Raw genomic sequence first — 24294 nt, forward strand, 5'->3', positions numbered from 1 at the left:
CAAATTTGAGGCTTAAACGTCTTATATTTTAACTGGAGCAGCTGTGCTACGTAGGTTGATGGTTGTGTATTGGGAAGAGGGGTGTCCAAATTGATGGGTCCTACTGCTATTCAACAGCTTATTGGGAAGAATAAGTTTCTTCCACCAAGTCAGCTTCAGTGATTAGGGGTCTGAGAATTAACTGACAAAACACAGATTAACAGAAGACGAAGCTCATTCACATGCATGTGAAGTGCACAAAAGTGGCTCCTTAACATTACTAAAGATAGGTTTATAACCTAACCTAATAGGGGAAAGGCAGGGGGAGAAAAAGGCTTCTATGAAAGGTCAAATGGTTTCTTTTGACATTGGGTTTTTAGGGGAGCAAATGTAAAATAGGAAAATCTGTGAGAATGTTTGTTTACGCAGGTGTGAGCGTTTTCTCCATCTTGTTGCCAGTGAAACTCCCCGGGAGGGGGAGGGGTTTGATTATGGCCTCTCAGAAGTTTCTGAGATAGTCAGATAAAGGAAGCTCTGAAAACGCTGCTTTTTGCATCTGTTGAATCTGAAATGTCTTCAATTTAAAATCATCTTCATATTAATTATGGGGGACCCCGGTGGGTTCTCAGAGATAAATGGCTGGAATGAAGCTGTCACTGGAACAGATAATTGAGTAGTTACTGTGTTTCCCCGAAAATAAGACCTAACCGGCCATCAGCTCTAATGTGTCTTTTGGAGCAAAAATTAATGAAGACCCGGTCTTATTTTAATATAAGACTGGGTATAATATATCATATACATCATTCATATCATATCATTCATATGTCATATATCATTAATATAATAGTTAATATAATATAATAGAAATAATTAATATAATTAAAATATATACGATAAAATATAATTAATATGATATGCTATAATTAATATGATTAATATAATTAATGATATAATATAATACAATTAATATAATAATATAATGGGACAGAGTCCCAGAGAGCAGTTTCCAGGCTCTCAATCTCACATGGAAAGGTGCTGGCTCGGGTATTAGATGGCCATCAGCCATTAGCCACTGATACGTGGCTACCTTGGGGGGTGGGTTGGTTGGTTGGCTGGCAGAGAAGCGGATGGCGGATTTCCGGATTGTGTTGATACTACTTCCTGTGTCTCGCCCAGCTGCCAATGAGACTGGGGTGCAGGAAGACCCCTCGTTGGGGTACTGGCAGATGTTTGCTTTTGTGTTTCAACCAGCTGCCATCAGGAATACAGCGGTATGACTCCCCTATCTATGGCTCCGTTGTTGTTCCATTTAGGCCTCACCATGTCCTGCATTCTTGTGCAGTGAGCTGGAGCTGAGTCCCTGTATTACAATACTGTAATATAATTGTCATGCAGGGCGACAGGCAGGGTCTCTGGTCCAGCTCCCCACCTAAGAACACAGGACATGGTGAGACCAAAAAGGAACACCCACGAGCCACAGATAGGGGAGTCAGACCACTATAGTCTCGCTGGTGGCTGGGTTGGAGACGCAGGAGGCAGGAGCCACACGATCCGCAACCTGCCGTCCACTTCTCTGCTAACCAACCTCACTTGCTAGCTGCAATCCACCGTGCTAAATGCAATCTGTGCTTGCCAGCTCAGCCACCATCTTCTTGCTAGTCCCCACTTTGTTGCTAGTGTAGCCACAGCAGTTATATTAGTGGCCAATGGCTCACTGGTTATAGCTGACGGCCAATTAGCCACAGCTAATGGCCATCCAATCACAGTTCATGGCCATTTACTACCTGAGCCAGCACCTTTCCATGTGAGGCCGAGAGCCTGGAAACTGCACTCCTGGCTCTGTCCCCACAATAAGACCGGGTTTTGTATTAGTTTTTGCTCCAAAAGATGCATGAGAGCTGATGGTCCGGCTAGGTCTTATTTTCGGGGCAACACGGTAGAATCCTGTAGAACAAGGTGAGAATGAAGACCTACAACTATAAGCAACGTCACAGCAGGATCTTGCCAACTTAATGTTGATAAAAACAATCCAGACTCAAAAGAGCACATACTGTATGATTCCACTTAGGTCAATGGGTAAAGGAATAACTGAAAGGGGGCACGACAGCTACTTCTGGTGTGCTGGTGACTTTCTTGAGCTGGGTGTTGAACAGGTGTGTTGTTTGTAAAAATTCATTGAGCTATACACCACCATCTGTGCACTTTTCTATGTTTCAGTGGGACTCTAAAACAAACCAGAACGGGCTCTGTGGAAGGTCAAAGCTGATGCTTGGGCCAAACAGCATGTCTTTCTTTCCAGGCCAGCTCCGTGTGACTCACAACCACACTTCTGAAGACACAGATCTCTTTTTCCAGCTGGCCTTGGTACCGGTTGCCCACGCAGACTGGCCTGCTTTCCCACTCCCCACCCCGTCCAGTGTCCCTGCTCCCAATCTTCCCCACATCCATCTCCAGGCTCCCTCCTTTCTGCTCTTTCTTAAGCCTGCCAACACCCAGGAGGATTTTCTTTAAGTCCGTTTGGAGGGAAAGGTGGCGTAGAGAAATAAAATTGAAAACAATCTCCATCCATTAACTTCAGCAGTTGGTGGTTGAGCATGAGACTGAAAGCTAGTTACTCTCACAGTGCGTGTGCTGACTGGCTTATGTGAAGTCTTGTTTAATATCCAAGATCTGTGGGCCCCATTTCCACATTATAGTGCTTAATTTTCTTAACATTAATATGTTTTCATTTTGAGACACTTGTACATTCAGCTTCTGTTGTAAGAAATAAGACAGATATCCCATGTGTTCTTTACCCAGAGTCCTAACATCTTGGAAAATTATGTTCAATATCACAACCAAAATGTTGACATTGATACAGACAAAATAAAGATCATTTCCATCTCCAGAGGGAATGCTCATGTTGCACCTACTCCCCCCCCTAATCCCTGGCAGTGATTAATCTGTTCTCCAGTTCTCTAACTTTCTCATTTCAAGAATGGTGTATACATGGAGACATACACTATATAACCTTCTGGAACTTGCATTTTCCTATCAGCATAATTCTCTAGAAATTCATCTTGGTGGTTGTATGGCTCAGTAGTTCGTTCCTTTTGATTGCCAAGTACTATTGCACAGCATGGATACACCACAGTTTCTTTAACCGTTTACTATGGAAGGACATTGGGATTGTTTCTAGCTTGGGGCTGTTACAAATAGAGCTACTGTAAACGTTCCTATCCAAGTTTTCCTGTGAACATGTCTTCATTTTCTCTGGGATGAATGCCTAGGAGTGCAATTATAGGGCATTATGATAGTTTCATGTTTAGTTTTCAAGCAACTCCTGATCTGTTTTCTACAGGGGGTGTACCCTTTTAGGTATCAACCAGAATGTATGAGTGACCCAGTTTCTCTGTATCCTCTCCAGGATTTGGGTCTGTCACCACTTTTCCGTTTAGCCATTCTGATAGGTACGCAATACTATCCCATCATGCTTTTAATTTGCATTTCCCTAATGGCTAATAATGTTGACTGTTTTTCATGTGCATATGTATAATCTCTAAATTCCATTCAGTGAAATGTCGCTTTCTATTTTGCCCATTTTCTAATTGGATTTTTAAAAATCATGTGGTTATTTTTAAAATCATTTTATAAAGCAATTTTAACTTCACAGAAAACTGATCAAATAATCGCCATGGCCCCTCCCCCAAGTTTCTCTATTAACATCTTGCATTAATGTGGTACAGTTGTTACAACCGATCGATCAGTACTGATAAATTATTAACTAAAGTTCACAGTTTACGTTTGGGATCACTCTTTGTGCTGTACATTTCTATGGGTTTTTGACAAACGCATGTCATAACCACCTGATATATTAATATTAGTTTGGTGCAAAAGTAATTGCAATTTTTAACCTCATAAACCACAATGATGTTTGTACCAACCTAATAATAACATGCAGATAAACCGCCCTAAAAATTTTATGTGCTCCAGCTATCCATCTCTCCCCAATCCCCTTGGCAACCACTGATCTTTTTATTATCTATAGTTTGAGCCTTTTGCAAAATGTCATATAGTTGGAATCACACAATATGCAGCCTTTTCAGACTGGCTTTTTTCACTAAGCAATATGCATTTAAGTTTCCTCTATGTATTTTCATGGCTTCACAGCTTACTTTTTTTTAGTGCTGAATGCTATTCTATTGTCTGGATGTACCACACTTTGTTTACCTACTGGAGGATCTTGGTTGCTTCCTGTTTTGGACAACTATGAATAAAGCTGCTGTAAACCCCCAAGTACAGGTTTTTGTGTGCACCTAAGTTTTCAATTCATTTGGGTAAAGACCTAGGAGCATGACTGCTGGATCATATGTTAAGACTGTGTTTAGCTTTGTAAGAAACAGCCAAACTGTCTTCCAAAGTGGCTGCACATTTGCATTCCCACCAGCCCTGGGTTCCTTTTGCTCTATATTCTTGTCAGAATTTAGTGTCTCGGTGTTTTGGATTTTAGCCATTCTGATAGGTGTGCAGTTTTAATTGACAATTCCCTAGTGATGTATAATGTTGAGCATCTTTTCATCTGCTTATTTGCCATTTCTATGATCTTTGACAAGAAGTCTTTCCAGATCTTTTGCTAATTTTTTTTTTTTTTACATTGGGTTGTTTTCTAATTGTTGAGTTTTAAGAGTTCTTTGTATATTTTTGGTTAAAAGTCCTTTATGTGTTTTGCAGATATTTTCTCTGGCTTGTGTTTTCATTTTCTTCACATTCTTTCACAGAACAGTTTATAATTTTAATGAAGTTCAACTTAACAATTTTTTCTTTCAAGGACCATGCTTTTCATGTTGTTTAAAAATTCACCACCAAACCCAGGATCATCTGGATTTTCTTCTCTGTTCTCTTATAGAAGTTTCACAGATTTGTGTTTCACATTTAGGTTTATGATCTATTTTGAGTTACTTTTTGAGAAAGGTGTAAGGTTTGTGTCTAGATTTTTTTGCATGCGGATGTCCAGTTCCAGCACCATTTACTGAAAAAACTGTCTTTTGTCCATTGTACTGCCTTTGCTCCTCCGTCCAAGACCAGTTGACTATATTTATTAGGGTCTATTTCTAGGCTCTGTATTGTGTTCCATCGACCTATTTGTCTGTTCTCTCACCAGTACCACACTGACTTGGTTGCTGTAGCTTTAGATTGTCTTGAAGTCAGGTAGTGTGGGTCCCATGATTTTGTTCTTTTTCAGTATCATGTTGGCTATTAATAGGTTTTTAAAATTTTATATGCAAACTTTAGAATCTGTCAGTATCTACAAAATAGCTTACTGGGATTTGGGTTGGGATTACATGAATATGAAGTATCTCTCCTTTGCTTTCTTTCATTAGAATTTTCGTCTGTCTCATATATGTCTTGCACATATTTTTTGGATTTATACCTAAGGTTTCATTTTTGGGTGCTAATGCTGCTGTAGAGGAAAGTGATGACCTTTTTAGCCTTATATCCTGTGACCTTGCTATAGAATCACTTTAAGTTGCAGGAGTTTATTTTGTTGATTCTTTGGGATTTTCTACATAGACAACCCTATGTCATCTGCAGAAAAAAGAGAGTTTAATGTCTTCCTTCCCAATCTGTATATCTTTTCTTTCTTTTCTTTTAATTGTAGTAGCTAGGACTTTCAGTATAATACTGAATAGGCTGGTGAGAGGAGATATCCTTGCTTCATTTCCAATCTTAGAGGAAAGCATCTATATTATTAGCATTAAATATGATATTAGGTGTAGGTTGAAGAAATTCCCCTCTATTCCTAATTTGCAAGTTTTAATAATGAGTGGGTGTTGGGTTTTGTCAAACACTTTTCTAGCATCTGTTGATAAGATCGTGATTTTTCTTCTTTAGCCTGTTGATATAAAGGATTGTATTAATTGATTTTTGAATGTTGAACCAGCCTTTTATACCCAGATTCTCTCTAATGTATTCATTTCAATCATTGTATTCATCATTTCTGACCTTTTTTTTTTATGGTTTCTATTTCCTTGTTGAGGCTCTCACTGAGTTCATCTATTCTTCCCCAAGTTCACTGAGCTTCCTGGTATCCAGTATTTTGAACTCTGTATTTGGGGGGAAAGGGGCAGTTGGGTGGGGGCGGGGTCTCAGGGAGAGAACGGTGTTAGCCGGGTTAATGGAGAGCACAGATTTGGCACCTACTGGCACCTGCGTGTACCTGCCGACAGGTGAGAGCAGAATTCAACAAAGGAATAATGAGGAACTGCCCCCTCCCTGCACCTCCAGCCCTCGCCCTGAAGTTAGTCAATTTAGTTCTTCCCTTACGTCCCCGGTACTGTTCAAGCTGCAGCCCCAGCGCTGGAGCTCAGAGCGAGTAAGTTTAGGAGTGAGTCTGTGCACAGGCCTCTCAAGAGATATGTCTCACTGGACATAATCCCTGCTGGTTTTCATACGCAAATGTTACGGGCACTCCTCTTCCCGGGACTGGTGCCCTAGGTTGGGAATTCTGGTGTGAGGCTGAGACCCCTTGCTCCTCAAGGGGCACCTCCGTAGCCGAGATATCCTTTCCAATTCCTTTTTGTTTTTAAAGGAGGGCACAGCTCACAGTGGCCCATGCGAGGATCAAACCGGCAACATTGGTGTTAACAGCACCACGTTCTAACCAACTGAGCTAACCTGCCACCCCTCCTTTCCGATTCTTAACTGCCACACTGTGGGTGTGGGACTTCCCTATTCCACATCTCTGCCCCGCCTATCAGTGATGATATGGTTTCTTCTTTAAAACCTTAGTTATAGGACTTCTATTCAGCTAGACTTCAGGTGGTTCTCAAGGGTGGTGGTTGTATAATTTAGTTGTAATTTTGATGTGGTCATGGAAGGGGGCAAGCAGTGTTTACCCACTCCACCATCTTGACAGGAAGTCATTTTCTAAGTCCACTTTTAAATAACACTATACCATGCCTCATGGGTAATGCAGATATCTTATGACATTTCTAATTCCTCTCTCCTGTCCCATATGACATGGCAATCATTTCACTTATATATAAGCTATACTCCTCAAATACATTGTTGGTATTTTTGAAATTATTAGAGCAATTAAGAATAGAGAGAATACAAGGCTTTATTTTACCTTCATTTATTCCTTTTCATGTTCTTCCTTTCTTGGTTAGATCTGAGTTTCTGATCTGTATCATTTTCCTTTCCTCTGGAGAATTCCTTTATCACTGCATGCAAGGCAGGTCTGCTGGTGACAAATTCCCTCTGTTTTTGTTTGAGTAAGTATTTCTCCTTCACTTTTGAAAGATAATTTCACTTGAAACATGTAGGTTGGTGGGATTTTTTTCTTTCACCACTTTAAATATTCTACTTCACTCTTGCATGTTTTAACAAAGGTCTGATGTAATTTTTATCTTTGTTCCTTTATAGGTAGGGGTGGTTTTTTCCTCTGTCTTCTTGTCTTTGGTTTTCTGCAGTTCAAACATATGCCTGGGTGTAGGGTTTTGTTTTTGTTGTGTATTTATTCTGTTTATTGCTGTTCTCTGAGCTTCCTGGATCTGTGGTTTGCTTTCTGACATTAATTTTAGAAAATTTTCTCATTACCATTTAAAATATTTCTTTTGCTTCTTTCTCTCTCCCCTTATGATATTCTAATATGAAACTGTTTGTTAAGTGTCCCTCAGTTCTTAGATATTGTTGTGTTTTTCATTCTCCTCTCTCCCCCGTTTGCATTTCAGCTCAGGAAGTTTCTATTGACTTATCCTCATGTTTACTGACTCAGTATCAAGGCCACTGGTGAGGCCATCAAAGATATTTTTCATTTGTTAGTGGTTTTGATTTTTAGCATTTCCTTTTAATTCTTATAGTTTCTGTCTCGTTTTATATTACCCATCCGTCCTAGCACATTATTCACTTGTTCCATTAAAACCTGTGGTACATTAATAACAGTTATTTAAAAATTTCAATATAATTCAAAATCTTTGCCATATGTAAGTCTGGTAGTGATGCTTGCTTTGTCTCTTCAGATTGTCTTTTCTTGCCTTAGTTTGTTTTGTAATGTTTTGTTGAAAGCTGGACATGATGTAATGGGAAATAGTAACTGAGATAGTAAAGAGGCTTTTAGTGTAAGATTTTATGTTTATCTGGCTATGAGGTAGGCTCTGTTTAATGTCTGCTGTAGCTGTAGGTGTTGGGGGCTTCAATTTCCTCTAGTATCCTTGTTTTTGTCTCCCCTTTTCTTTGGGTTTCCCTAGAAACTCTTTTCCTATACCATATAATTAACCTATTTTTAAGGGCATGGGTTCAGTGATTTTTAACACATTCACAGATATATGCACCCATCACTACAGTCAATTTTAGAACATTTTCCTCACCTCACAAAGAAATCTCTACCCTTTACCTCTCATCCACCTATTCCATACTCCCAGCCTTGAGCAACACTAATTTTCTTTCTCTATAGCTTTCCCTGTTCTGGATGTTTTGTATGAGCGGATTCACATAATACGTGGTATTCTGTGACTGACTTCTTTCAATTAGCATGTTTTCAAGGTGCACATGTCGTAGCAAGTATCAGTACTTCATTCATTTTAATGGACAAGTAATATTTCATTGTACAGATAGGCAGAAGTCCCCCTTCATCCCTGGGGAATACGTTCCAAGACCCTCAGTGGATGCCCGAAACTGCAGATAGTACCTAATTCTACATCTACTATGTTTTTTCCTATACATACATATCTCTGATAAAGTTTAATTTATAAATTAGACACAGTAAGACATTAACAATAGGTAATAAAATAGGACAATTATACTGTACTAAAAGTTATGTGAATGACTTTGGGGCCATTATTAAGTTACATAAGTGTTACATGAACACAAGCACTGTGATACCAGGACAGTTCATCTGATATCTGAGATGGTTAAGTGACTAGTTGGCAGGTAAGTATACAGTATGGATAGGCTGGACAAAAGAATGATTCACATCCCAGGGGGACAGAGCAGGAGGCATGAGATTTCATCAAACTACTCAATACAGCATGCAATTTAAGACTTATGAATTGTTTCTTTCTGGAATTTTCCATTTAATATTTTTGGACTGTGGGTAACTGAAACGGCAGGTGAGGAGGGACTACCATGCCACATTTTGTTTATCTATTTGTCAGTTAATGGACATTGGGGTTGTTTGCATGCTTTGCCTATTATGAATTATGATGCTACAAACTTTTTTGTGTGGCCATGTTTTCATCACACTTGGTTAATACCTAGGAATGGGGTTGGTGGGTTATCTGGTAAGTTTATGTTTAACTTTATAAGAAACTGCCAACCTGTTTTCCAAGGTGGCTGTACCATTTTGCATTTCAAACAGCAGCGTACGTGCGAGTGTTCCAGTTACTCTGCATCTTTGTCAGCCGTTTGTATCGTCAGTTTGTCAAATTTTGAGCCATTCTCATAGGTGTGTAATACACCACTACACACTATTGGAAAAGATGTTCAACATCTATCTTTTCATGTGCTTATTTGCCTTCTGTATATCATGTTTGTTGATGTGTCTGATCAAATCTTTTGCTTGTTTTTAAATTGGGTTGTTCACTTACTGAGTTTTGGAAATTATTTATATATTCTTTATATGTAAGTCTTTTATCAGATAGGAGTATGTGATCTGGAAATATTTTCTCTCACTTTGTGGCTCTTCATTTTTCCTAAAGTGTCTTTCAAATAGTGGAAGTTCTTAATTTTTTTAAAATACAATTTATTTTTCTTCTATGGATCATGCTTTTGGTACCATATCCAAGAAATCTTTGCTTCACCCAGTATCACAAAAATTTTCTCCGCTGTTTTCTTCTAGAAGTTACACAGATTTAGGTTTATCAAGTATGTCCATGATTAATTTTTAATTGAATTTTGTGTATATTTGGAGGTATTTTTTTTAACATATGGACACCCACTTTTTGAAAAGAACTGCCTTAGCACCTTTGTATAAAATCAATTGACTATGTAAGTGTCAGTATATTTGTAGGCAATTCATTCTGTTCCACTGATAAATCTTTATGCCAATAGTATACTCTCAATTACTATATGTTTATAATGAGCTTTAAAAACTAGCAATGTAAGTCTTCCAACGGTTCCTTTTTCATAGTTGTTTTTGATTACTTTAGTTCCTTTGCCTTGCCACATAAATTTTAGAATCAGTTTATTGATTTCAACAAAATATCCTTCTGGAATTTTGATGGAAATTGCTTTGTGTCTACAAATCAATTTGGAGAGAACTTAAATCTTAACAGTGAGTTTTCAATCCATGAACATGGTTACGTATCTTCATTTTTCAAGGTCTTTTTGGTTTCTTTCCTCAGCCATGTTGTTTTCAGTACACAGACACATTTTGTAAGATGTATACCTAAGTACTTTATGACTTTGGGTGCTGTTATATAAAGTATGTTTAAAATTTTCAGTTTCCAATTTTTTATTGCTGGTACATACAGAAATACTTTTTTTTTTTTTTTTTTTTTTTTTGGTATACTGATCCTGTGAACTGGCTTAACTCCCAGTAGCTATTTTGTAGAATCTTTGGAATTTTCTACAATCATTGTAAGTAGAAACAGTTATCATTCTTATTTTCTGAGCTGTGTGCATTCCTTTTATTGACTTATTGCACTGGGAAGGACCTCAAAGATATCTTTGACCCATCTTTATGTCAATATTATACTTTGTTGAATAGGAGTGGAGAAAGTAGACACCATGTATCTTTTTAATTTCTTGAAACTTGCCAGGAGTTGCATAATGGCTCAACATCATATGGTCAGTTTGTGTTGTTCCACGTAAGCGTCCTAAGACTGCATTCTGCAGTCATTGGGTATAGCTATATATACTGTGTTTCCCCCCAAATAAGACCTCACCGGAAAACAAGCCCTAGCATGATTTTTCAGGATGACATCCTATGAACATAGGCCCTAATGCATCTTTTAGAGCAAAAATTAATATAAAACCCGGTCTTATTTTCGGGGAAACACAGTACATGTCAAGCCATATTGTATTACAGTCATCTACATCCTGCTGTGTTTTCTGGTCTGGTTGTTCTAAGAAGAGGTGTGTTAAAATCTCTCACTGTGACCATGGCCTTGTCCATTTCAGTAGTTTCGTCTATTTTTTTCTTGAGGTATGTATCAATTTGGAGTTGTTATACCTCCTGGTTAACTGAATTTCTTATTAGGAGATAAAACTCTTTATTGCAAGTAATACTTTTTGCCTTGAAGGCTACTTGTTCTGAAATTAATGTAACTATACTGGCTGTTGGCTTCAGTATGCTTCCTCCACTGGTCTTTGAGCTTCTCCCATTGTGTTTGGCAGAGTAGGAAATGATCAATAAATGCTGTGCATGTGACTGTCACTTAATTTTCTATTTTTCAAACAAGAAATAACCATATGTGTGATTCGCCTGTATATCCCTAAAATTGTTTCATTTTTGCCTGTTTTCACGCTTTATATAAATGAGATCAAACTATACCTTTTATTTCTTTCACTCACCCATGTTTTTGAGATTTATCCGTTTTATTACTGATTTTTCACTGCTGTATAGTATTTCATTATATAAATAACCCCAGGAGATCTTATTAAGTCCCATACCTTAAAATATTACCTTCCAAATTTGGAACTCTAGTTGTGACCTTTCCTATGAGTTCTAGACTCCCATCTACTATCTAGAACCTGTCTACTCAACATATCTCTTTGGTATATAATAGGAATGTCAAATTTAATGACCAAAAGATAATCTTTGACTTCTTACCTTCCCTCTACCACTCCCAAATTTGCTCCCTTTTGTCTTCTGTTATCTCCCCAAAACACCATTCACCCAGCTACGCCAGCACCAAAACCAAGATGGAAACACATTTGGTTTTATGTTGAGGTATAAGCAGGAGGACAGACTGACTTGACTGAGGTAAATATAGTGGGATATGACGAGACAAAGTCAGGGAAGTGGGCAGGGGCCAGAACCTGTAGGACTTGTAGACCATGGTAAGGAGTTCTGGATCAGTCTGAGTGTTACAGGGAGCCACTGGAGGATTTGGCAAGCAGGAAGACCAGTTAGAACAGAGTAGTCCGGGAGTTAAGATGATGGTGGACACGATAGCCACAGCAGTGGAGATGGAGACAAGTGAAGAGATTTGGAAAATATTTTGGAGATGTAAAACTTGCAAATGGATTGGATGAAGGAATGTGCAAAAAAATAGACATAACTCAAAGGTGACTTGTCTCTTCTCCCATGATATCCCTTTCCTTCTGGACCCCCTATTAAGTGTACTCATACATTAGATACTCTCATTCCTTTTCCCATGATTTTTGCCTGCTCATTCATACTTTCAATCAATTCATCTGTATGCCATTGTAGGTGATTTTATAAGATCAGTCTCCCAGTTCACAAATTCTCAACTGTGTCTAAATATGCATTGATAACTATCAAATTCTGAATTCCAATAACTACTTTTCATTTATAGGATCTTTTTCAAATTTGCCTGGCTTTTTGTTTTCCTTATTTTTATATCTAATTATCTTTATTTTATGATCTTTCAGATTATTCTATATGCAGTTCTTAAAGAACTAATTCTATTTGCATCTGCTGACTTTTCCAGGAGTTCATTGCCTCCTGTAGATTTTGTGTGTGAGTATGCGTGTGTAAATTTAATCTTAGAATCTTTCACTCTATGGAATTCTGTGAGACCCTATCTGAAACTTCCTACGGAGCAGTTTTGTATTTGCTTCTGTTAAGGTCCCAGAATGTAGTTTTCTTGATTTGTGGTTCCTACAATATACACTTAGCAGCAACCCAGACCTTAAATCTACCTGTGGTGTAGGCCGGGGATTCTGATTTCTCACAGATACTTTTGTGTTTCTGGGCTCTTGGACAGTTCCGCTAGTCCTGTTTGAATCATGAGCTCTTTGTGACTTCTTGGAGGGGATTAAGTTATTGTTCAATTTTCTCCTGTAAGCCACGTCTTTTGTCCCAACAGAGATTTTAGGATCTCAGCTCCTGTGTTCTTCAACGAAACTTCACTGGTTTGAGGGAATTTACCAGAGACTAGGAACCCTTTCCTGAGGCAGCAGGCAATTTTTGCCTCCTTAGAGATGATGGCTGACAGTGATTTGTGTAACTAGCAAACATTTCCGATTAATTGGCAAGTTTTTGATTTATAGATCCACATTGAGTACCCTGGCACTTGATAACAGATTTTCCTACTATCAGTTTCACTTTAGATCCCAATGATGCCAGCATGTATTCTGGGAAATTGAAGAGGTCTGTCTTTAATCAGGAAGTGTAAGATTGTATGGAATGGATGTGTGATGTAATCCTCATTACTTTTCTGTAATTTCTATTCTTAGAGGCAAAAGTGGGGGAACTATAAGTGGTCACATTCTCAAACAGCTTCATGGGAGTATTTACTTTTGAATACGCTTATTTAACCATTTAAGAGGAATAAGGATACACTATACTGGTTCAGTCAGTCCAAGATCAGAGACTTGCACCCTTGTTACCATTATAATAGCTCTTGCTGAAAGACTAGAATATTTTTTTGAGAAACATTTGTGGATATATACATATAACAAAAATTATACTCAGAACCCCAAATTTTAATATTTCTTTAGTGCTAAAACTTAAAATATTCTTATAGGCAATGATAACTCTGATACTCTGAATATATAATTATTTTTATATAATTGTTTGCATGATAAATCTTCTATAATAAACTGAAAAGGGGAGGATAGTACAATATGGGTATCCATAAACCCATTATCCAGCTTAAAATGTTAACATTCTTTCGTGTTTGTTTTGTTTCCCACATGCATATTTTTAAAAACATTATCATATCATTATCACATCCACAAAATTAACAGCTATAAATTTAATCATATTTGCTACTCAGTTCAATTTTCTCAATGTATCTATTATTGTTAAGTTGCACTACACTCTAACTGGGTCACTTAATTGAGAATACTTAGTTCTTACTGTTTGTGTTTTACTCTTTGTGTTGTGCTTTATTTGGAAAGCTGGAATGTGTGACTTAATTTTGTGTAACTCAAAAGGTTCTTTTTAAATGTTATAGTCACACTAAGTCTTCTTTTTACCTCTGACCCTGTTGTCCCACTCAGAGGCAATGGATGTGTGATGGAATGCTTATTACTTTTCTATAATTTCTATTCTTAGAGGCAAAAGTGTGGGAACTATAAGCGGACAATTAACATTACCCTGTTTCTGCTTCTAGAAATAGTCTACTCTTAAAATTTAAACTGCCTAAACATCTGACTTACAGCTCTGTCCTTTCAATTTGGAAAAAACTTTAACATTTCTTTTGAGTTAATTTTTGTGAAAGGTGTAAGGTTTGTGTCTAGATTTTTTTGCATGCAGATGTCCAGTTGTTCCAGCACCATTTACTGAAAAAAACTGTATTTTGTCCATTGTACTGCCTTTGCTCCTCTGTCCAAGACCAGTTGACTATATTTATTAGGGTCTATTTCTAGGCTCTGTATTGTGTTCCATCGACCGATTTGTCTGTTCTCTCACCAGTACCACACTGGCTTGGTTGCTGTAGCTTTAGATTGTCTTGAAGTCAGGTAGTGTGGGTCCCATGATTTTGTTCTTTTTCAGTATCATGTTGGCTATTAATAGGTTTTTAAAATTTTATATGCAAACTTCAGTATCTACAAAATAGCTTACTGGGATTTGGGTTGGGATTACATCGAATCTATAGATCAGAATGGGAAGAACTGACAGCTAAACGATATTAAGTATTCTTATCCATGAATATGAAGTATCTCTCCTTTGCTTTCTTTCATTAGAATTTTCGTCTGTCTCATATATGTCTTGCACATATGTTTTTGGATTTATACCTAAGGTTTCATTTTTGGGTGCTAATGCTGCTGTAGAGGAAAGGGATGACCTTTTTAGCCTTATATCCTGTGACCTTGCTATAGAATCACTTTAAGTTGCAGGAGTTTATTTTGTTGATTCTTTGGGATTTTCTACATAGACAACCCTATGTCATCTGCAGAAAAAAGAGTTTAATGTCTTCCTTCCCAATCTGTGTATCTTTTCTTTCTTTTCTTTTTTTTTTTTAATTGTAGTAGCTAGGACTTTCAGTATAATACTGAATAGGCTGGTGAGAGGAGATATCCTTGCTTCATTTCCAATCTTAGAGGAAAGCATCTATATTATTAGCATTAAGTATGATATTAGGTGTAGGTTGAAGAAATTTCCCTCTATTCCTAATTTGCAAGTTTTAATAATGAGTGGGTGTTGGGTTTTGTCAAACGCTTTTCTAGCATCTGTTGATAAGATCGTGATTTTTCTTCTTTAGCCTGTTGATATATTTTTTTGAGAAACATTTGTGGATATATACATATAACAAAAATTATACTCAGAACCCCAAATTTTAATATTTCTTTAGTGCTAAAACTTAAAATATTCTTATAGGCAATGATAACTCTGATACTCTGAATATATAATTATTTTTATATAATTTTTTGCATGATAAATCTTCTATAATAAACTGAAAAGGGGAGGATAGTACAATATGGGTATCCATAAACCCATTATCCAGCTTAAAATATTAACATTCTTTCATGTTTGTTGTGTTTCCCACATGCATATTTTTAAAAACATTATCATATCATTATCACATCCACAAAATTAACAGCTATAAATTTAATCATATTTGCTACTCAGTTCAATTTTCTCAATGTATCTATTATTGTTAAGCTGCACTACACTCTAACTGGGTCATTTAATTGAGAATACTTAGTTCTTACTGTTTGTGTTTTACTCTTTGTGTTGTGCTTTATTTGGAAAGCTGGAATGTGTGATTTAATTTTGTGTAACTCAAAAGGTTCTTTTTAAATGTTATAGTCACACTAAGTCTTCTTTTTACCTCTGACCCTGTTGTCCCACTCAGAGGCAATGGATGTGTGATGGAATGCTTATTACTTTTCTATAATTTCTATTCTTAGAGGCAAAAGTGTGGGAACTATAAGCGGACAATTAACATTACCCTGTTTCTGCTTCTAGAAATAGTCTACTCTTAAAATTTAAACTGCCTAAACATCTGACTTACAGCTCTGTCCTTTCAATTTGGAAAAAACTTTAACATTTCTTTAATGTATTGCTCCCTACATATTTGTAGAAAATATCAATTACTAAGAGCTATGTTAAATAGTCTGGCTTATGGAAATAGCAAATAATAAATAATTTTAAAAATTCAACTCAAGTATACTGGCTCAGCTAACCAGTGCTATATACAGTGGATGTTCTATATAAAGTCAAGAGTTTCCTTTTGGTCTTTTACAATTTGAATATAATTCCTAAACAGAAGAAATTAACCATTTAATTAGTAAGAAAAAAGGCACTGAGCTTTTTTAGAATCTTTCTATCTGAACTAATAACTTCAATCTTTTGCTTTTTCTAGTGCTCATTTCCTACAAATAACACACAGTTGCATGTTTTACAGTTTCAATCTTATTTATTATTTTCTTGTGGAATGCTAGGTTTAATGTTACAGTATGGTTGTTAAAGCTACTGAAATGTGACAAATGTCATGTCTAAATGCTGCAGAACAGTGTAACTAATGATTTTAAACAGAAAAAGTTATTTTACATCTGAGGTCTGATGGTTTTAAACCAATGCCTATGTGTATGGCCAGCCACAAACCTTGGGGATGTTGATTACCTGTACATGTATATACAAATATCTCCCATACATATATATGCACACAGGCATGTATTAATTTATGTGTGAAATTTATAAAATTATATACATATACATACATGCACATCTATATACATATACCCACCCTCACCATTGAGCTCACTTTTCTAACACTGGTTAATCAGCTTCAGGCCCGGTATAACTACATGATTTTAGTGCCAATACCAAGCACCTTTTCGGATGCAGGATAGGTATGTTTGTGCATATAGTTATGTGTATTTATGTATGTTTATATATATATATATATATATATATATATATATATATATATATATATATATATATGGAATTATTTCTCCCAATCATGCATTACTTCAATAAACAGTCTTTTTACCATAGGTTTTGGAACTCTAAACAGTGTAAAATCTACTTCTGGAAAACTGTATATGTTCATAGTTACAAAAAATATATTATATATATATATATGACCGAAACCTATTGCGTACATATGTTCTCTGAATCTGGCTATATCCTAGCCATTAGATAAATTAAAAAAACACCCTTTTAATAGGATGTTATTATGATAGCTTTAAATAGACCATTACCTGTAGAATAGCTGATATATTTTAAAAGTTGACAAAATGGTGTTAAAGATTTGAAAAACACTACGCATCTGCATTAAATATATAAAGGTTTCCACCAAGGGCCTGGTTCAATTCATTGTCAAGGATTTTCATGTTCTAAGAGCTACCATTGTCAGTCATTATTCTTAAAATTATGGCTCATTAAGGCTTTTATACAAAAAAAGCCCTATTTTTAATCATTTATAAAAACAAGTTCTTTTTAAAACAAAAAATGTACATGAACACTAAAGTATGCATGGATATTAATCCTGTACAAAGTGACTATGTAAAGATAGGAGGCTCGTTTCCAGTAGGAACACCTCATGGTAGCACTTGTAAACCTGGTTTGGTTCCTCTGCTCTGCAGCTATTCAGCATGTAAAATTTAAACCATTTCACATTAACATTTAAATTTAATACAGTGCAAATATTTGAGAATAACTTGTTCCTCCCAGTGAAACAAGAGTTATGCTGAATATTCTTCGTATCTATTTACACATTGAGCTAAAAGTTCACCATAAACTTTGAAATTTGCTGAATATCAGCAGAAATGTAACCGAACTAGCAGCAACTGCATTTACAATATTTGATAGTTACTTGAGAGAATGCATAAAATTTTCCAGGCTGTACTCTGACTCATATTGCTCTTGATCCCAAAGATCACTCAGGTTTTCAAGAATTGATTTCATACTTGCTTTTCCAGAAGTAGAGGTGTCAGCTTTTTCTGCTTTGCCATCCTTAAGAAAAATTGGCAGAAAGATAAAATGATTAACTTCAGAAATTGTATTTTCCTTTAAAACATCACACTTGTTTCTAACATTGCACTTATTCAAGAGTTAAATACTTCATGTGATGGAGAAGTTCATGATCTCATAAGATAGGTCTGTGGAAAAACAGAATAAGCTAATAATTTGATTCATCATTTTAAGCCTTTTATTTGGAAGAATTATAATAACATCACAAAGAATTCATTGTATCACATTGGCTCTGTCATTCTCTCCCCTGTGTGTGTATATATATATGTATGTATAAGTCAGATATATAGTCAAATAATCAGCTTTTTTCCAAAACCATTCAAGAGAAATTTTGTAGATATTATGCCTCTTTCTTCCTAGATAGAAATAAGCATGTATTCCTAAGGACATTCTCTTAATCAAAGTACAAAGATAAAATTAAGAAAATTTAATTGATATATTAAAATGATCATATATATACATATACATATATATATACATCCATATATACATATATGTATATGTATATATATATATGGACAATTGGCAAAATTTGACTATGGAATATAGTCAAATATATGGAATATATATATACATATATATATTCCATAGTCAAATTTTGCCAACTGTCCCAATAGAATCTTTTATGGCAATAGCTCTTGCTTCCGTGGAACATCCCTGAGCCCAGTTCTGCTCGCTGAAAGTCACCCATAAGAATATTCTTTCAAACAGAATAAAAGCATTTGAAGATAGCAATCCATGTTGAGTCTTCTTTTTTCTAAGTTATACGTATCTTGTTCTTTCAGTCTTAACTTATGACATGATTAAAGAACCTTCCTCCATTCCAGCCATTTCTTGGTGACTTACTAATTTGTTTCTGTTTAAAATGTAGCACCCAGAACCAGATATAATATTCTAAATGTGGCTTAGTTCCACTGTACAATCTCTTAGATTTGGACATTACAATTCTGTTATTACAGCTACCGTTGTTTCCCTGAAAATAAAGCCTAGCTGGACCATCAGCTCTAATGCATCTTTTGGAGCAAAAATTTACTATAATATGAGACCCAGTCTTATATTATTTTTTTCCTCCAAACGATGCATTAGAGCTGATGGTCAGGCTAGGTCTCATCTTCGAGCAAACAAGGTAGTTTATTAAAGGCCTATCTCATCATAATTATGCCAAGTGTGCAGTTCATTTTGTGAACCTATATAGGACTTTAAAGCCAACCTTATTAGTTTTACATTATTTGACCAATATTTCCAGCTGGTGCATCTTTTGATTATGGATTGTTATCTGATATATTAGTTTCATCATCCACAATAACAAGAACGGCTACTATTTACTGAGAATCTATACTAGATACACTTTGTAAATGCTTACATATATTATTTCATTTTACCTTCCTAACCATGTAGTAATGTAGGCATTATCCTCCCAAGGGTATAGATGCTCAAAGATGTTAATTTGCCTAAGGTCACCAGTTAATAGGAGGCAGGGCAAGAAACACACCCCCAGGTGTTTCCAGTGACAGCGTCCTTTAGCAAGAAAGGACTAAAGAAACCTTGGGACAAGATAAGGGAGACATCAATCAGAAAGTCAAAACTTCAAACATCCCCTAGTATCTGGAGTGTTTTATCTGGCCATCAAAAATGCCCTCAAGAGTTGTCTAGCTGACACTGAAGTGAATAACTTTTGCTGCTCCCTCCAGTACTTTCACCAAACAGTCCCAGGAAGTCTGTAAATGCATTAAAGATAGAGCAAATTGTGTATGTTCTTTACCTTATCAAGAGTAAACAGATCGAGAAGTTGATCTGTCCCCATACTCTGCAAACTAGAATTCTCTTGGCTGATAACTGTATTCGCTATGTTCATCTTGAATTTCTGCAAACCCATTATTTTCTCTTCCAATGTTCCTCTGGTTATCAATCGGTACACGTTAACCACACGTTTCTGAATGAGAAAAAGAAGTTAAGCAAGTACAGCACAAATAAATTGATAAGCTCAGAGGTTCACAGTCACGGGGCTGCACCAAGTACTTAACTACTATCTAATTAGGACTGAGTTTAAAATGTTTGCAGAGAATCACAGAATATTAGGAATGGATAGTGTCCCAGTTTTCTTAAGACCAATTTGCCATATTTAATGCATGAGGAAGTGGTGCTACAGAATTAAATGACTTGCCTAAGTCAAACATTTATTAACATCAGAGTAGGGACGTAAACCAAGGCTTCCTGTCTTTCTAGGGGAGTACTTTCCCCAGTTCACAGGTGAACATCTGTGAGTGGTGACTTTTTACCTGCCCAATGCGATGGGCCCGGTCCATGGCCTGTAGATCACGCATGGGATTCCAGTCATGCTCCACAAATACCACTGTGTCAGCGCCTGTTAAGTTAAGCCCCAGGCCACCAACATGAGTTGTAAGTAAGAGAACGTCTATGGATGGATCATTGTTAAACCTAAAAGTATAATGTTAAAAAATAAAATTAGTACATTTCTTTCTAAGGTACCTATATAATACACATTGAACTATTTAATAGAAATTAAAGGGCACAAATAAGAACATTTCTTTACAAATCCATAATATAGGTATCTGTGACCATTTGATGAAACTATCTTCTTTTAATATACATAGTATCTTTAGTCATACAAAGAATGTATTCTGGAACATGTCAGATATTTTTTAAACAGAAATAAGTCCAACTGGATTGTATTTTAGAATAACAGATAAAGACTAAGTTACAAAAATGTAATTAAACACTAATTATAATTAAACAAAACCCAACTATGAACCATTAATGTATGGAGACAGAAGAGGATAATGGGGGAAAAGGTTAGACCAGTCAGGGAAGGCAGAGGATGAGGGTGTTGAGGGTTGCTGCTATTGTACTAGTCCTAGAAGATAGTGACAAAGGACATCTAGTAGCTTCTAGGAAAAAGGAAAACTAACATTATTACTAACAATATTACCAAGCTACCATTTATTACATTCTCACTCTGAGTCAGGCAAGAGCTTTGTACTTTACATGCATGTTTTTTAATTGTTACAATAGCTCTATAAGGATAACATCATTGTCCCTAATTTAGAGACTCGGGCTCTGTGCATGATAAACAGGCCCAGAGAACACTGCCTAAATAGCAGTCAGGCATCAAACCTGGGTCTGTCTGCCTCCGAAGCTCATTCGTGAACTCTGACTGTACGGTGCCTAAAAATCTCTTGGGGATGCTTGTTAAAAGTGCTGACTCTTGAAGTGAGCAGGTCTGGGACAGAACCTAGGAATCTGCATTTAGAAATATGACATTTCTAAAGCAGAGGCTGTAGGCCACACTTGAGAAACACTGCATTAACCAATTTTGCTTCCTAGCTGGGCCAGCTTCCAACTTGTTCTCAGCAGAGACAGAGATGAGGCTACAGATCTCAGCTAAGCCACTTGTTTGCTTCCTGCTACACCAACTCCCCAGAAAAAGGTGAGGTGGAAAGTAGTTATCTCTATTTTTTGTTGATGCCTTAAATTTCTTTCATATCCTTCGAAGTGCCTTTTCTATATAGTCACACTGTATTTTTTAAGTAAACAAACTATCCAATTATATTTCTGTAGTAATATATTTTTGAAAGGGTTTGGGTTGAATTACACAATAAAACACAGTTGCAGATATTTAGCCAAAGAAAATACTTTGTGAGGCAAACTTTGAAGTAAGTAATAATACACTGACTATAGCTTGACTTACGAGTTTTCGAAGCCACTCACCGTGAAACAATGGAATGCCTCTGACCAGGAGGTATGCTACCATCTAACCTCAAGTAAGTGACAGAGGGTAAGTGAGGTTTGAGAAGATCGTGTTCTACTATATCCAGCATACTTTTAAGCTGACAGAAGATCAGTATCCTGTGCTGGGCCACAACAGACTCTGTGCCACTCTCCGAAGTGCTGCCATTTCCCAAACCACAGTCCAACAGCAACTGGAGAAAAAGAATCAATTATTACACAGGAGTTCAATAAAAGTAGGCAATCAGGAGTTTTTCAAGCTGTTCCTCATATAAAATGGTTTCTAGATTATTTTATTATAATTATATACTTATAGTGCCCCAAACTATAAATGATACTCAAAATTTGGCCTGACTGATATAAAATACAGTGAAACTATGATGCCCTCATTTTGGCCATGACGCTGTTATTAATCCCATCCAGGATTATTAGCATTATTTCCTGGCAACTAATTCACACAGCAGGTTTACACTGAACATGCCATCATATCAAACTCAAGTTTACCCTATATGAAATGTTTGCTAAGTCTGGCAGAATCTATATTTATCTAAGTGTTTTCTTTTAAAATTGACTCTGCTTATCACCATTAAATTTCACCTAGAGTTTCAGTTCATTCCAGTGTACTGAAATTTTTAAATTCTAGCTCTGGCCATATTAGATATTTTTGGCATTATTACTTGCTGATAAACATGTTTCTGTATTTCCATTGCCAGATTTTTAACAAGTAAATAAGATTCCTCCTCTACTTCAGAGAGCAGACATATTTTAGATGAAAGCAAGCAAGCTAGTTCTCTCCTGAGACAGAACATTTATTCTGAATGGCTGAAAAGAACTGAGCAAATAGAAAATAAGGGTTCTGGAATAGCCCTCCATGGCCAGAAATAATCTGGGCCTAAGCTGCAGAATTCCTAAGCTTTTTAATTCCAGACAGTTCAGGGTAACACGAAGCACTCTAAAATGAGAGATTAGTTTAACTAACTGCAGGTAAAAAAGTAATGTATAAAAATTTAAACTAAAAATAATTTAAAGCCTGTAGTATAATTAAAATGTGGATGAAATTCAATTTTTATTTGAAAATACACTCACACTAATACACATTATAATCAAACCACTGAAAGACAAAGATAAAGAGAGACTCTTGAAGCAGCAAGAGAAAAATGACTCATCATGTAACAGGGATCCTCAGTAAGATGAGCACCTGATTTCTCATCAGAAACCATGGAGGACGTTCTGAAGAAAGTGAAAGATGATAGAGAGAATGGGAGAAAGTATCTGTAAATCATATCCGATAAGGGCTTACTATCCAGAATATAAAAGAACTCCTAAAACTCAACCAAAAGACAATCCAATTAAAAAATGGTCAAAGAACTTAGACATTTATCCAAAAAAGATATATAAATATCCAATAAGCGTATGAAAAGACACTCAACATCACTAGTCATTAGGGACAGCAAATCAGCAATGAGATACCACGTCATACTTGCTGGGATGACTATAATATAAAAAAGTTGAAAATAAGTGTTGGGGAGGATATGGAGAAATTAGAAAGAACCCTGGCACACTGCTGGTGGAAATGTAAATGGTGCAGCTACTACGGAAAATATTTTGATAGTTCCTGAAAAAGTTAAAACATAGAATTGCTATATGATCCACCAATTCCACTCTTAGATCTTTATACAAAAGAACTTAAAAGAAGAACTCAAACAAATACTTATAAGCCAATATTCATTGCAGCATATTCACAATAGTCAAAAGGTGGAAACAACTCAAGTGTCCCATCAACACATGACTAGATGAATAAAATGTGGTATATAAATAATAACAATAACAACAGAATATTATTCAGTCATAAAAATTAAGTACCAATACATGCTACAACATGAATGAACCTTGAAAACAAGTGAAAAATAAGCCAGTCCAAAAGGACAAATACTTGAAATGTATGATTCTATTTACATGGAATATCTAGAACACATAAATTCACACAGACAGAAAGTAGATTATAGAGGTTACCAGGCTTTCGGGGAAAAGGAGAATGGGAAGTTATTGCTTAATGGGTACAGAGGTTCTGTTTTGGTGATAGAAAAATTTTGGAAATAGTGATGGTTGCACAACATTGAATGTAATTAATGCCACAGAACTCTACACTTAAAAATGGTTAAAATGGCATCTATTATGCTATATATATTTTACCACAATTTTCAAAAAAGCTATACCCAAACTTTAAAAAGCCAAATTAAAAATAAATGGTAAACACTTCAGTAATCTATTGGAAAAGCCCATTTACCTAGTGTTACACATCAGGAATGTTCAACACACATCTAACATTTAAAATACCTACTTACTTGTTTCAATGCTGAGAGTTTAGGGGCATGTTGAATGTCATGAAGAGAAGAATTCTGAACTGCCAGTTTTTCAGTAGTACTCTTGAATTCTGGATGTTGAGGTGTTAAGACTAACGCTGGATGGTTGCACAGTTTACGTAAGTACTGTAATGCCTTTTAGGGGAGAAAAAATATACACAAGTCCAC

At 36.2% G+C, this 24294-nt stretch overlaps 1 protein-coding gene and 1 long non-coding RNA gene across 3 annotated transcripts in view; one reads left to right on the forward strand and one right to left on the reverse strand.

Moving 5' to 3' along the window:
• Nucleotides 1-24294, forward strand: part of LOC308507915 — a 30151-nt gene that overhangs the window by 1462 nt on the left and 4395 nt on the right. Inside the window, exon 2 of the long non-coding RNA XR_013994964.1 lies at nucleotides 21362-21464. This is a non-coding gene — a long non-coding RNA (uncharacterized lncRNA). The remainder of the gene's footprint in view (nucleotides 1-21361; nucleotides 21465-24294) is intronic.
• BTAF1 (B-TFIID TATA-box binding protein associated factor 1) overlaps nucleotides 17720-24294 on the reverse strand; it is a 90450-nt gene continuing 83875 nt past the window's right edge. For both annotated transcript variants that reach the window (XM_081073948.1, XM_081073947.1), the window contains 5 exons: nucleotides 24109-24261; nucleotides 21746-21957; nucleotides 20296-20455; nucleotides 19779-19949; nucleotides 17720-17998 (listed from right to left, as the gene is read on the reverse strand). In XM_081073948.1, coding sequence (XP_080930074.1) covers nucleotides 17855-17998; nucleotides 19779-19949; nucleotides 20296-20455; nucleotides 21746-21957; nucleotides 24109-24261 — 840 coding nt within the window. In that variant the 3' untranslated portion in view covers nucleotides 17720-17854. The remainder of the gene's footprint in view (nucleotides 17999-19778; nucleotides 19950-20295; nucleotides 20456-21745; nucleotides 21958-24108; nucleotides 24262-24294) is intronic.

The sequence above is a fragment of the Rhinolophus hipposideros genome (genome assembly GCF_964194185.1).
Source record: "Rhinolophus hipposideros genome assembly, chromosome: 15".
In the NCBI taxonomy this organism is placed as follows: domain Eukaryota; kingdom Metazoa; phylum Chordata; class Mammalia; order Chiroptera; family Rhinolophidae; genus Rhinolophus; species Rhinolophus hipposideros.